Genomic DNA, 15,097 nt, shown 5'->3' with positions numbered 1-15,097 from the left:
TGATATAGCTTAGATACATAGGACATTTCACATTTTAGTTGGTGATTGCAGTTCAGATATATTTTAAAATAATTGTTGCTTTGGAGGTGGGAGCTTTTCAACCTCAGTGCTTGAGTTGAGGGAACCCTTTTTCACATTTGTAATTTCTTTGATTTTTCTTAAAAGTATAAATACTAAATGACAGAACTGAATAAATTTCTTTATGGAGCACAGCATTTAGGGAAAGGAACTTTTAAGAAGGAACTGTTATTCCTTGGTATGTTACTTTGCTTTAATGCTCGTTCCTACTAGTGTTAAACAGAGAGATTTATTGCAAGTATATCACCCTGCATAGCCTTTCAGTCATACTCAGTTTATTTAGCTTTAAAAACATGTTTTTGCCCTTTGGGTGGCTGTTTCAGCAGTGGTGAAGGTGCAGCTCTTAACTGCTCTTGTGACATCTCTTGTCAGAGATCTCATCAAGTTTCCTTGGTTCTCATGCAGTTGAAGACCAAATCGACCACCTAGTGGTAATGGAAAAACCAAAGCGCTCTGGTGTCGCCGTTATGTCCATTGAGTTCTCGGCGGCTCACCTGTATATCACAAGTGTCACGATACTGGTCCAGACCAAGGCAGCTCCTCTGGCTGCTCTCTGCCACTCCGAACCCCATCACCACCACACCTCGCCCTGCAGTTTTGTGTTTTGTTTTTGTTTGTTTTATTTTTTTGGGGGGGATTTTTGTTTGTTTTTTGATTTGTTGGTGGGTTTTTTTGTTTTGGTTTTGGGGTTTTTTTTTCCAGGGATAAAATAAGAAAAGGCTTCTCCTTTTTTAAATCTTAGCTCCTTTCTATCATTTTCAAAAAGCAGCAAGCAAGTAGCAAGCAGCAACAGCATCCTAATTGGCCACTCATCATTACTGATACACTTGACAGCAATTGTGAGGCAACTGGAGATGTCCAGGGACAAGGCTGTGGTTCTCACATACCGAGTCTACGGACTCACAGTCCGCCCTCGCTCCCCAGTCAGCCTGTGTGTAAAACTTACTTATCTTCAGGGCCACACTCGAAAGTTTCCCAATTCAGTCTCCTCTTCCAGGGAGCTAACAGACCTGCTGTTAACTGAGGGCAATCCAGTGGAATTTTTTTCACTACCACTAAGGCATTTTCAAATATTTACTTTGCTTTTCTCCTATTTAACTTATTTTACTTTCATAGTATTACTGCTATTAGATTTGTTATAGCACGTAAGGAATTGATTTTCCTTGGTACTTACGGCCAAAATACATAGCTACATATTTATTTCAATATTTCTAACCTTTAAATTTCCCAGTTATACTTAGTGTATCTTCTGTTTCTTTACTGCTCATTTCTTGTTCCTGAACTTTTCGGTGGTGCCTAGTGACAGGACAAGGAGCAGTGGCCATAAACTAAAACAAAACAAGTTTCACCTCAACATGAGGAAGAACTTTGCATTGAGGGTGGCGGAGCACTGGAACGGGCTGCCCAGGGAAGTCATGGAGTCTCCCTCTCTGGAGACATTAAAATTCCCACCTGGACACATTCCTGTGTAACCTGCTCTAGGTAACCCTGCCTTGGCAGGGGGGTTTGGACTGGATGGTCTCCAGAGATCCCCTCCAGCCTTAACAACTTTGTGACATTCTGTGAAATTACTCTCATTTGCCTGTCTTGATGGACATCAGGTCTGCAGTCTGTAATACAGAGGGCTGTCAGCTCATCAAAAATATGTTTTCACAAGAAAGGAAATATTTTACAGGTTCTGATCCAAGAAAAGGATGATCCACTTTGCTTTCTACTTTGGATGTTGCAGGGTAGGCATAAGCCTATGAGAGTCGTCCATAGCCAAACAAAAATGATTCAGAAATTCAGATGTTCGAAGGACCCATCACACTGATTTATATGTGATATATAAGACTATATGCACCTCTTGTGGAGAATGTGTAAGGGACAATACATAGAAAAATGGGAATATTAGAAGGAATTTCTTTTGTTCCCTGCAATTTCAAAACTGGGAAATACTATTCCTATCCAATTAAGACAGCTCAAATTCATTCCTCATGGTGTGTGTTATTGTCAGACATACACTCCCCCTCCCCCCTTAGTCCATTCTGAATATGTTTATTAAGCAGCTTTATGCCTTTTTCACTTCACAGCTGACAGCTGCAAGGATGTCACTCAACTGCCTTTAAACCACCTTCATGCCTAGTGAATCGTCTCATCTAGAACATTAATTCTTTATATCTACAGCAGGTGGTTTGTTTTCCTGGATCAGATCTGGGGAAATCTCCAGTTAGGCTGAGGTAGAGAGCGGAGGGAGGTCTGAAAGGTAAAAAGTCGGGTGATGGTATTTTATTTCTCAAATCTTCGTTCGCGAAGCCTAGCCATGATGGTATTTTATTGAAGGGGAATAGCCTGAGCAAACCAGCTCTGCCAGGCGCCGTCTGCTCCCTTTGCTGAGGAGCGCCGGAGAAACCCATCCTGTTCCTCTGGCGACTGCCCAAAGGAGGTCGTAGCCAGGCGGGGCCGGGCTGTTCTCCCGACGGGACGAGAGGATGTAGCGCTTAAGCTGAGCTAGGGGAGGATTGGGCTGGACACTGGAGGGGACTGGATGGTTAAACACTGGAGCGGGCTGCCCCGGGAGGCGGCGGAGTGGCCGTGCCCGTGGGTGTGCAGGGCGGTCCCCCCGGGCTGTTTGTCCCGGCCGGGGCCGCGTCCCCCTCACACCGAGACCGAACGGGGCCGGTCCGGCCCGGGGTGGGGCGGGGCCGCCGCCGCTGCGCAGGCGCGTTGGCCGCGCGGCCGCCCCGGCGCAGACAAAGGGCGCGCCCGGAAGCGGCAGGGTCGGGTTTGGCCCGGCCCGCGGCGGCCCCGGCGGTGGCGGCGGGGCCGGGGGAGCCGCCTCGGCGGGGCCGGGGGAGCCCCCGCGGCGGCCTCGGCGCCGACGGGGGCCGCAGGTACCGGCGTGCGGGCCGCACGGAGGGGAGTGCGGGCTGGCGCGGGGCGGGGCCTCGGCTCGTGGGGCGGGAGGGGAAAGGGCCCGAGAGGCCCCCGTGGGGCGGCCCAGGAGGGGGAGACGGGCGGAGTTATCGGTCCCGTTAAAGGTGCTTTGGCGGAAGGTAGAGCTGGAACCCAGAAATGGACTGGCTTTCCAGGACGCAGTCGCGGTGTGCTGCCCTCAGGACACGCGGGCTCGGGGTGTCTCCGAAGCGCTGAACGTGTTCCTGTCCGTACAGCCAAAGGAAGCCTGTAGGTGTCTCTAATCCCCTTAAATCAGTCAAAAAGAACCTGTTTGGTGTTGGCAAGCGTATGTGTTACGGCTTTTAGTATTTTTCGTTAGATATGAGTTAATTCCTATGTAACATAAAGGAGGGTTTTTTTTTAATTACTAGACCAGAAGGATGCCTCTTGTTTATTCACGAATTGTGTTTTTACGGTGACTGTGCATTGAGATGTTTACTTAGAACATCCGTTTTAAGTTGTAATTGTTTAGAGCAAGTACTTAAAAGTCATGACTTATACAGAAGTTCATTGAACTGTAGGTCGTGAAAATGCTTATGAATGTATAGCATTTGCATTTTGAAGCAAATATTTGAAGGTAATGCTTGGAGCAGATTAGTATTTTCTTGTAAGTTCACATGTATGGTTCCAGTGGGGCAGCTGGAGGGGGTAATATGAACACAACTGCTCATAGTCTGCCTTATTCCAGTGTTGCTTACTGCTTGATTAGGTTGCTGCTGATCTGCTTGTTCCTAAATGTAATTCACTGAGCCCACTACTTTGGTTTCAGCTGCCAAATTTATAGTGTTTATCCACGGGGAGTCTGCTGGCCCAACAGACTCCTTAATTCACAGAATTGCATTGCATCACCTTTCTTACCTTCAAGGGGGTATTGCAGCCATGGTACCAGAGATTCATTGTTCTGAGGGAGAGGAAAAAACTCCACTGGATACTACCATCATGTGCAGGAAGAGAGAGGAGGGTGCAGTCATTAGAGAATTAAGTATGAGATAGAGGAGCAGGTGGATTTACTGGCAGATTTAATGGCTAAGGAAAGTTGATAATGTTTTTGGTCTTTCTTAATTATCAGATCTCTAGGAAAAAACAAAACCTATGCAAACATAAAATAACTGTGTGAACAAGCTTTTCAGAGAACTGTTAATAGGAGAATTACTTGTGAAAAGTGGTAATTGTGAGAAGTGGTATATAAACCAAAGGGTCTTAAAAATGAGAGATCTCATGATTCTCCTTTGTGAATCTTACTTTGTCACCTCCCAGACTTAGAGGGCAGGTTAAACTTTGTTTCTCATCTGGGTCACTTTGCGGGTCTTTTTAATTAACAGAAGTACACAAATACAAAATCAAAGTTGCAAGTTGATCAGTCCTTGCTTTGTGCTTGCAGTGGTGTCGTAGGAAAGATGTGAAATTTCTTTTTTTTTTTTTGTATTTTGAGTCAGAGAGTTGCTTTGACTGTGGAGGAGTGATTCTTGAGACTGGAAGATAAAGGCTTGGCTTAATCCATTCATACAGAAATACAACTTGTGGTTTCCTTCTCTGTTCTAGTATCTATATAAAGTTAAATAATCTACTATAGAGTATTTAAGTTCTGCTGTGGGCAAAACTTGACTAGGTTTATGATTTAACAGGATGGTTTTTATTTTTATTTCCTCTTCAGCTTCACGTGGGAGTGGGTAGGTTCCTTTTTTGCGAAGTTCTTGAAAGATCAAGGAAACCTGCTTTGCTTTTTGGTGCCCTCTACTGTTGTGCGTTTGTCAGAACATCGAAAGCTAGGGCTGGTTTTGGTCTTGAAAGGCAGTAAAAAGGCAGTACCAACAGCAGCTCTTTGAAAACAGTAGGAAGGGGAAAGAGGGAAAGGAAGCTCTTTCACACCTTATTTTGCTGTTTACCTTCCAACCAGTTTGTCTGGATTGCACTGGAACTGCACCTCACCTGGTAGAAAAGTAGGTAAGCAGCGTATATCTGACTCAGGCAGTGTCTTCTGTGGCAATGCAGCAGTAAAAAGACTGATGCCTTTGCTCTCCCCCCCTCAGAAAAACAGACATTCTGTCCCTAATGTCTGCACTCCTGGTTCTCAGTGAGTACATTTCAGGTTTGCTGACACATAATTTTTCATCTCCTTGTCCATTTGCAGTAACTTTGCTTTTTTTTTATTTCATCTCAGAACCTCGAATACTACAAACACACAGTGCATTCTCTGTCTGCCACTGTGTGTGCTGTGCTTTGCTTACTTTCTGTGTAAGTAACCCTTTCACCTTATCAGTCTTGCTATTTTGTTCCTGTCCCAAAACCTGAGAACACCTCTGTCCTACAAAAGCTCAGAAATTGTATTAAGTCATCATCCTCTCTACAGAGCGTCTTACCTTAACCTTGTGGTCTGTCTTTGTCAGCTTTGTTCATTTCTGACAGTAGTGACCAATTTTTTTTTTTTTCCCCTTCAATTTCGGTACCAGTAAATTGCGTGAGAGGGGATGAGAACATTCATGGCACAACTTATGGTGCTGCTGAGCAGGTGCTCTGCCTGGCAGTCTTTATGAAAGCTTTAGAAGAGGGCTTTCTCTCTAGACAAAAATTAAGATTATTTCTTTAGATGATCTGTGTTGGGAGTGTTCCTTAAAAAAAGCTGTGTTGTGATAAATATTTTTGATGAGATGCATTTTCAAGATGCGATTCTTGGAAATCAGGCTCTTGCGTTTAAACTATTTTGTTGGTAAATGCTGAGGGAGGGCATTTTTGTTCTGGTGTTCTCTGTGTTTGTCTCTTGGGAAGACACTGGAACTCAATACAAAGCAAGAGGAGAAATGAAGAGATTGGAAACATGAAAGACTAGGAACAGATATTAATTTAAAACAGTGTTATCGAAGGAACTTGTGAAGATGAATAAGAAGTTCCAAGTGGATGACCATGGATTTGAGAAAAATGTTCAGATGTGAACACAAAGGGCCCTGGAAGGCCAATATGCATTTGGTAATTTTGTGTGTGAAGCTTTACTGAGCACAGGTTAGAGATCAAGCTTTCTCCTTCTTTGTTCACAGTTTCCTGACTGTATCAGAAAACAGTCAGAGCACTTTTTCTCAAATTCGAATTCAGAGACATAGTATAGTGTTTGCATTCTTTGGTTCTGCTCTCAATATGTGAATGTTTACAGGGATCTGTTGTTGAAATGTGATTTAGCAGTTCATAGCTATGATGGTGACCTTGATCAGCACTGGGCACAGCTTGAGATTATTTTGAGAAAGGACACATCTCACCAAATTTCTTGCATGCTTTAAGTTCCTAATGCCATGTTTTTCTCCTTAGTACAAGTGTGAATGATGTTTAAAAAGTGAGCCAGCAAACCGTGCTTATTTGAGTGTGTTCAGGGGATTGAAGCTTTTCTTCCTTCACATATCATGTGATGTGTGTCAGGTGGTTTGTTTTTTATTACCAAACCTTCCTTTGGCTTTACATGACAGTAATCTTGTTTTCTAAAGTAAATGAAAAGACCTACCCAAGTATTGTTAGATTAACATGCCTAAATGGCAAAGTCAGTGGTGAATACACACAATATGTACAAACTGTATGTAGAGAAGACTTTGCTGTGAAGCAGCTTTGAACCAGACTTGTCTTTGGACTCCTTGCCCCATTAGCTGAAAGAACGCAATTATTGTTAAAATTGAAAACTTGGATCTTTTTGAAATGTGGCTATACCTAAACACCTTGTCTTGATTTCACCACTTTACTCTCACTTTACTCTCAGCCTGGAATCATTTTAAGTTTATTTCAGTACATTTTATGGCATTTAATGTAATTTTTTTACAGTAATGTATTTTAATGGTATGCATGCAAAACCTTCTTTCTGTGTATGTTGTTCTGTGATATTAGTTAAAAACTTAATTTCTCTTTACATACAAAATAGAAAATCAGGACTCTGTGGAGGCCCAAAGGATATTTTTAGCACCATTTCTGAAATGACTCTCTGTATTGTGTAAGGTAGTGTTGGTGTCAAAACACGGACACTATACCTCAGGTGGTAGGCAATTTGGAGGTGGACTGGTAAGAAATAACCAGTGGAAAATATTTTTTTAAAAATCTTAGTAGATGCTAGTACTATTTGTTGCATAACTTCTTAAGTTTCCTGTTTTAAGAAGGCTTGAAATGCTTAGTGTGTATTAACTGCAGGAAACTTCTGCAGAAGTAGCACAAACTGTTTTCCATTTTCCATCACTCACCCCATTGAAAAAGTTGAGTTAAAAGCTGAGACCATAAATTGGGATTTTAAAGTGAAATTACTATTTTTACAACAACTTTTTTAGCAGAAAGGGACGTATAGATAAGGTTTTTTCTCTTGTGGAAGTTTGGATGGTGTGTTGGATTGAGAGTTAAGGCTCCACATTCAGAAAAAACACCATGATGTGACACAGAAATAAATACTTGATAACATCCTTGTGACTTTAGCGGCATTTAAATGGCTTTGATTTATTTTGACAAAAAATGGTTGCAAAATCCTTTTCATATTTTGAAGGATTCTTGTTTGCATGCAGCAAGTACTGCAAGCAATAGCAAATACTAAAAAAAAAAAAAAAAATCAAAAAAAAAAATCAGTTTGAAGAATTTGCAGTTGGCTGTGAGCATCCTTGGTTCTAAAACCTACTTCAGTATTAGAAAAGGAGGTGCTTCAGCTGTGATATATGATTTGCATTGTCCTTTTTTTATGAGCAGTGGAGCTTGAAAATAAGAAAAGTGTAGTCTTACTAATTTTAGGAGTATATGTAATGGAAATGTTAAGCTTTTCATCTGTCAGCCTGCAAGTTAATATGATCCCACTTTTTCATCCTGTATCTCTTTCCCCCTGGTGTTACGCAGAATGTAGGTGCAGGTCCCTCAGGGATGAGGCAGGACACTAAGCAAGTGACAGCCTTGGCTTTCATGAAGGCCGAATGTCGCCACAGTGCGAGCCCTGGGACACCAGCGCTGATCAGATGAGGAGCTGGTGGGGAGTGAAGCTCAGGGGAAAGCACGGCAGGGGTGGGTGATAAAACTTGTGCTGATTAACACGTGATGTATGTGCAGTGTCCTGTTTGGCTCACTGTGGAGCTGTCTGACCCAGTGCAGGTGCTGCTGTCCGGATTCCCAGATCCACAGCTGGCCTCCATCACGTGTGCCAAAGGACGTGCAGATGGGGGGGTGTGAACCATCCTGGGTTATCGTGACAATGAGATGAAATGTGCTTGGGACTGCAAACTGTTGGTTTACCACAGTAAACTCATTCACAGTCTTCTCATTCCCTACACCAACCCCTTTCAATTTTCGTGAAATATTTTTGTTTAGGGCAAGGGGTGAGGGGCTCTTGTTTTTTTTCATATTGTCTGTAGTTTTTACTGTTTTCAGAGATAGTCTTCATCTCACTCTTCCTCGATTGTAGTATCTCACAATGTCTGTACAATTTTTCTGTGTATTCTTAGTGGAAGAGTTGTGTGATTTCTGTAAAGGTGTGTGGAAGGAGGGAGCATCAACTTGTGTAATACTGTCTGGTCAAGGAATGTTTCAGTGTCATAGGGGTGTAAAAAGAAAGGGAAGAATGATTAGGAACATTCTGAGACACAAAACTGTTGAACCAAAAAATAAGGAAGGCAGATAAAATGACCAAATGTGATCAGTCACTGCTTGAAGAGAGGGTGTGTGCAATGGGGGGAATATTTATTTCAGTGAGATGATTTGACCGAAGACCTTGTGAAATGGCATTCTAAAGGAAAGGGGTAAACCATAAATAAAATGTAGAGAGACACAGACCTGCCGAACAAACTTAATGGAGACAAAGACAAGAAACAAAACCTGGTCAGTCGCACGAAGCTGAGGGTTCGGGATGTTGGAGCAGGTCAGTGGGACTGTGCCAGCCAAGGAGGTGATGTACCAGGTCTTTACACTTGTCTAGCTGAGCTCTGCCCCGATGACAGCAGTCTGTCCTGTTGTATTAGATCTTTGCTAAACTACCTCTCTATGTAATACCACTCTCTGTCCCCTGTGTGTGAGTGCTTCAGGGGCTAAGTGAGACCAGCTTGCGTAGAAACTAAGCCAGCACCTGGAGCCTCACAGGAGTTGTGGCCACCACCAGGTTTGTAGTGCCCAAAATGTAGATGAGTTCTGCTCTTGGTATCGGGAGCTAGAGGGGCTGTAGCTCTCTGAGTTACTTTGTTGGTTTCCTACAGACTTTGTATAATGCCAGCTGCTGCGGGACTGGTGTGAACTTGTGAGCTCCACCTTGTAATGCCACACCACTGCTGCCTCTGCTGGTTTCTGGGTGAGGGATGGAAGAAGACAGCAATGCTTACAAGACCCTCTGGGCCACAATGACTCCTTCCAGTCACATAGGTGACTTCCCTTGTCTTGGTTCTAGGGTTGTGGGGCACAGCTCTTTCAGAGCTTTCTAGGCCTAAGCCATAAAATATAATTACATTAGTCATGGCTTATAAATAAGCTTCTGCATTTGGACATAACTGTCTATCCAGACCAAGAATTTACTGTTATTGTAGATACGATCAGAGTAACAAAAATGTTGGGACATAAATCAGTTCACAGTTGTTGGAGTATATATCCTACCCTAGCAGGTGGGATATGCAAAGTAATCAGTTTACTAGCCCATCGGATGCTTGTTGTTAAATCTGAAAATGCTTATAAAAGTTTACTGATTTGTATCATGGGAAAAATAATTTCTTTTTCAGTATGCAGTCATGAAGAGGAACCACAGAGGTGCAGATTTCTGGTCAGCCTGGCAGGGTTATTTAGGGGGTATACCTGTCATAATGTCCCTGTGTAAAACCTTCTCTGGGAAAGGCCTATGCTTGAAAACACTCCTGAAGTATTAGTTTACTTATAAAGTACTGGTCTTTGGGGCCTACAGAGTACATGTAGTTTATTCCCTGAATTTGGGGTGGAGAATATGGAGTAGTTTCTTGTGCTTCCCAGGACTATTAAGTGAGGATGTGCAGGGGGGTGGAGAGGAAAGTGATTTTCAGATATTGGCAGCAATTGCTTTGATAATTAATTCCCTTCTGTGATGTCTGATAACCTGTGTGTGGGTGCAGTATTTATAATTTGACTTGAAAAGGAAAGGACAATGAAAAGAAACACCTCAAAGGATGTTGTCTTGGTGAAAATATCTAGTTTTTCCCAAATGAAATGGAACAGCATTTCGATAAAACATACAAAAAATCACTGCAAGAATCATGTAAGAATTACAACAAACATTTTTCTTGTATTTTTTAGTAGTATGTTTCCTTTAAAAGGGGTGTTTTACAAATGGGCATACACTTAAATCACCTTTGTTACCATTACACTTACCAGAGTTTATAGGGCACACAGATGAGAATGGGACAAAACTATACTGGGGATGTCTGTGAAGTACTGACTGTCAGGGATGAGGTTGTAGTTTTTAGCAGCCTGACATATGCTGCTTCTTTTACTAATAACTAGTAATCTGATGACTTTGTCCTGATATTGTTTCTTTTAAATATGAAGTAATCTCTGTTCCTGTTCATCCTGCTCTTTTTGCTGAATGTATATTTAAAGAAAGCAGTGCTAGTTGAAAGCTAGATACAGTGTTTGTGATAGCTCTCAGCCAGTCTGTACTCGTAGCCTTTTGGACATGAGAAAAACACGTAGCATAATGGCTGTAAAAAGTAGCAGTAGTCCCAGGGAATATTTTGAATATCACAACTAGAGTGATTTGGGGATTTGGAGAGGTACTGTCATTGCTGAAAGTATCATATTCCACAAATAAACTACTGGACTTGGTACCCAGTGATAGTGGAGACTGAAAAAACATACTGTCAGTATCTAATTATTCCACATACTTGTTAAAGGTGACATGAAAATAAATATTAAATTATACAGGATATGTGTCTGTCATTAGCTTCTTGTACCTTCCTACATACTAGTATTATTTTGCTACAATCATCAAATGGGAATTGGTTTCTTAATAAAAACTAAGATAAAACACCTTATCTTCATTGAGTTTGTGTTGGAATTTTTTTATGAAAGTTTGCAAATAAGTGTGGTTTAGCTTTAGGTTACTTCTTTTAAAGTACAGAAAAAAACCCCACACAATTACATTTTAAATCTCTCTGTACATGTAGTTCCAAGAATGATCTTAGCTTTATTTTCTTTCTAATGAGAAACAATTTTGACTGAAAGTACTGTTGCTTACTGCAGAGGTCAGTTAGCACTTACGGAGTTTGAGTTATCTCTGTGAAGTAATTTAGGGTGATGATGAAGGGTAATTACTTAGCAGTTTACATCTCCATGGTCTTTGAAGTGGTGCACTTGACGAACAAAAGGAAAATAATAATCAAAGAACTGCTTTTCCAAAGTATACTGCTTTCTACAGGGCAGGGTATATTAATGTTAATACTTTGGAAAGGTGCCACATTTAAATTAGGGCATTAGCAGTGGGAGATTCCCAGCCAAAGGCACATACAGAATGTATCAGGACAGCAGTGGTTATTTTATTGTTTTAGGGTTCTGTTTTATGCCAGCTTCACTAAATCCAGTTATTTCCTCCTTCCACTTGACATCTTCTTTTGCATTCTCAAAATTCCAGCGTACATAATTTACTACCCTAATTTATTGCCTGTGTTTCTCTTAGAATAGGCTTAGTCATCATGGTATAAAAAAATGGGGCTGCAAGTCATCCTTCTCTGACTCTTGTAGCATAGTTCCTTTAAGATTTGTCCTTTGGCAGTGTTCCCTGAAATCCAACAAAACAGGTATTTTCACAGAAGCTTTCCTGTCAAGGCAGTTATGGAATATCTCCTCCACTTTTTTTGGTGTTGAGCTTTTGAGGGCGAGCAGCCTTCTGGAAGAGTCACCATTTACCTAGAAGTCTACTTTCATGAACCTTTGGCTGCATGCCTATCTTTTGACCTCTTTTTCTCTAAAAAAGTGAAATGCAGTTGGTTAAAGAGTTCAGAGGAGACTGAGCAACAAAGGGATGCATGCATTATCAGGCTGGTTGCCTAAGGAAGCTGACTGCTTTAGATTAGATACAGTAGGGGAAAAAAATATGGTTTTTTCTCTTAAACACCCGGACAAAACTTTTGGTTGTTAAAGGCAGTGTGCTCCCAGAAAGAACAGCGGAGTACAAACTATATGTCAGTGGAAACCTACCGAGAAGCAACTTGCAACTTAACAGTACTCAGAAACTAATAGGCCCCTGTAAAGCTAAGAGCCAGATGATGTCCATGGTCCAGTCTACAATTAAATCTGAAATAAGACCTCTAACAGCCTGTTGGAGGAGGGCCGCAGAGCCATTGCAGACAAGCTGTTTTCTCTGCTTCAGCTACCTGCAATTACATACACTTTTAATTGAAAAAGCGCTGTGGTGGGCTGAAATGGAAGTGGTGGGGTGAGTGAACAAGCTGGAGAGCAGCAGAACAGTACAATTTGCACCAGGAGTTCTGTCGGAGAAGTCTATGTGGTGTTTGGACAAAAGGGTGGTTCCAGTATAGAAGTTTGTGTGGTTTTAGCTTTTGTGTGCTCAGGTGGTGAGCTCTGCAGTATGACAGGTATTTTTCTCTGTTTTCAATTGTCATGCTTGTTAGCAGCATGATGTATTACAGTTTTGACAGAGTAGTTTGCTGCTGGCTTCATAGGCATTGGTGGGAACTTCTAAGAAGAACAACAGCTCTGTTAAATGGTTCAGTAACATGGACACATAGAGAAGAGGAGAGGTGGTTGTTTTTGTAACCAGCTGGGAGAACATCATCTGGAGGTGAAGAACCTTCATATCACTAGGACTGAAAACTTTGAGCACTATGTAGTCCCTGTGGAATTTTAGCGAAGTACACAGACTTAATCAGAGGTTGATGATTCATTTTTTTCAGGTTATGTGTATAAATGAACATTATTACATGAGTAACTAGAAGGATGAAGCATTCCCGTGTTGAGCTAACAGAATCAAAATAGCCTGCAATACAGATCAAGTGTCTGATTAGCTGTGTAAGTGCAGACCTGGTAGGGAAGGGATGCAGTGCAGTGTGCAGGCTCTGTGTGGTATCTGCTTACTGACTGGTACAGGTTCCATTGTTGTGAAGTCTGTGCTTATACATCTTTTCATGCTTCTGTAGCCTGTAAGTGCTAGTGATGGAGGAATGTGAAATAGGTTGTTCCTTACTTTCCTCATTCTTGCTTTCTTCTCTCTTTTCTGTTGTATTTTTGGTTTTGCATGGATGTTAGAATTTTTATTTTTTAATGCTGCTAAAGTATAATGTAGTACTAATTCTTCCAGGGGTTAGGGAGCCATCAGAAATCTCTGTTTATAAAGATAATAAGTAGGCAGCTAGTCGCAGGTTCCTAATTTCGTGGTGTTTTAGTTCAGTCTTCAATAAGTCACTCCTAGTGCTAGCTGCAAAGCGATACTTGAAGTATGGATTGTAATTCACTCACCTGGAGGTGGGTTTTTTTTTTGTTTTGTTTTGGTTTTCTTTGCACTGGCGTAGAGCGAAGACAGTCCTAGTCCCAAGCGGCAACGCCTTTCCCATTCAGTCTTTGACTATACAGCAGCATCACCAGCCCCGTCACCACCAATGCGACCATGGGAGATGACATCAAATAGGCAGCCTCCTTTGGCCCGGCCCAACCAACACCACTTCTCAGGGGAACGATGCAACACACCTGCACGAAACAGGAGGAGGTAAGCAAGCCGCGTAGCTTGGGAAGCAAGTTCTTACTCTTCCTAATTTTAGCTCAGGGGAGGTGTATTTTGGTCAGTGCTGGCTAGATCGCACATGGTAAATGTGTTAATGTTTCCTTTGAGCTGTTACAGTTGTGACTGAAAAATTACTGGAAGTGATTCACGTTTGTGTATCATCTCGTAATGCATGTGAATAGTCAACTCGAGGAAAGGAATGCCCGAAATATGTTTAATTGTGAGCCTAATTCTCTGTTCACTCTACACTGAGGCAAAAAGCATGTGGAAAAATGCAAGCAAAGATCTTTCTAATTGCAGGTACTTTTAATGGTATTAAGAGTTACTGATGTAGTACCACAGTTTTCTTTGCAGTCACAATTATTTTCATACTTAAAACCAATCTAAATAAAGATGAGAGTTACTAACTGGGAGATGGGGAGGTTAGCACAGTGTCAGTGTTTGCTGAGGTGACTGATTCGCATGTAATAGGAGTTAGATTTTCATGTTGGTTTTAGCTTGTGGCCCATTAACCTTCTCAAAGCAGATGTTTTAGAAGAAGTTCCAATGGACATGGAAGAGAGAGATTGGGATGGCCAGGTTGAGCTGGTGCCTGGATGGATGATATTCTAGGAAAGCATAAAACCATGGATTTTTTTTTTTGCTATTCTAGTTACACAAATTATCCAAAACAGAAGGTTTAACTGGCTCACGTTCTGCATCAAAAATACTGAGTTATTTTATGCAAGTTAAAACCCATGGTCTCTGTGCTTCTAAGAAATATTGTGTCTTGGTTTGTGCTTCCAAAAAAAAAGTGTCTATGCTTTTTCATTAACATAAAATCTTAGGCTCAAGATATATTTAACCAGTTTTCTTCAGATGCTACAAATCAAATTTGGCAGCAATGATCAGTCAGGAGTAGTTTTGAGGCAAGAGATTTTAAAGCATGCTAGTCTTGTATCTTGATTTCAACTCCATGAATTTGAAAGCTTTCAGTCGGTGGCATGCAAAATACTCAGCTCTCAATGCAACTTGTCAGACTTAAGAAAGAGGTTGAATTGTGAACTTGAAGGATTGTTGTGAGGACAGAAAATTAGACCTTTTATATGGTTTGGTACAGGGATGCTCTGTAGGGGCATTTAGTCCACAACATGATCTTTACCTCGAAATAGTTTGACCTGAGATGCCTGGAACATGCTGCATTTGGCCATTTTTGTTTGTTGTCGGGGCAGCCTGCACAGATTCCTTTGCAGTGTTCATTAACCTCTCCTGCAGAGTTAAGCAGGCTGCTTAACAAGCTAAATGCTAGAAAGCTGAATCTAGACAGTTTGGAGGTACCGTGGGATGAAGAATAATGTAAAGTGTAAGAGACAGATGTGCATGGAACAAGTGTCTGACATTCCGATGCAGTCAGGTGTAACC

The 15,097-nt window shown here is 41.7% G+C and overlaps 1 protein-coding gene across 2 annotated transcripts in view; it reads left to right on the top strand.

The window, feature by feature from the left end:
- The window catches only part of RNF38 (ring finger protein 38), a 103,570-nt gene that overhangs the window by 59,996 nt on the left and 28,477 nt on the right, over positions 1-15,097 (top strand). For both annotated transcript variants that reach the window (XM_027882618.1, XM_027882619.1), the window contains one exon: positions 13,488-13,681. In XM_027882618.1, coding sequence (XP_027738419.1) covers positions 13,488-13,681 — 194 coding nt within the window. The remainder of the gene's footprint in view (positions 1-13,487; positions 13,682-15,097) is intronic.

Source organism: Empidonax traillii, unplaced genomic scaffold, assembly GCF_003031625.1.
Source record: "Empidonax traillii isolate 1590-97213 ecotype Southwest subspecies unplaced genomic scaffold, ASM303162v1 scaffold108:size1079785, whole genome shotgun sequence".
NCBI lineage: Eukaryota > Metazoa > Chordata > Aves > Passeriformes > Tyrannidae > Empidonax > Empidonax traillii.
This window is presented reverse-complemented; position numbering and strand designations above follow the sequence as displayed.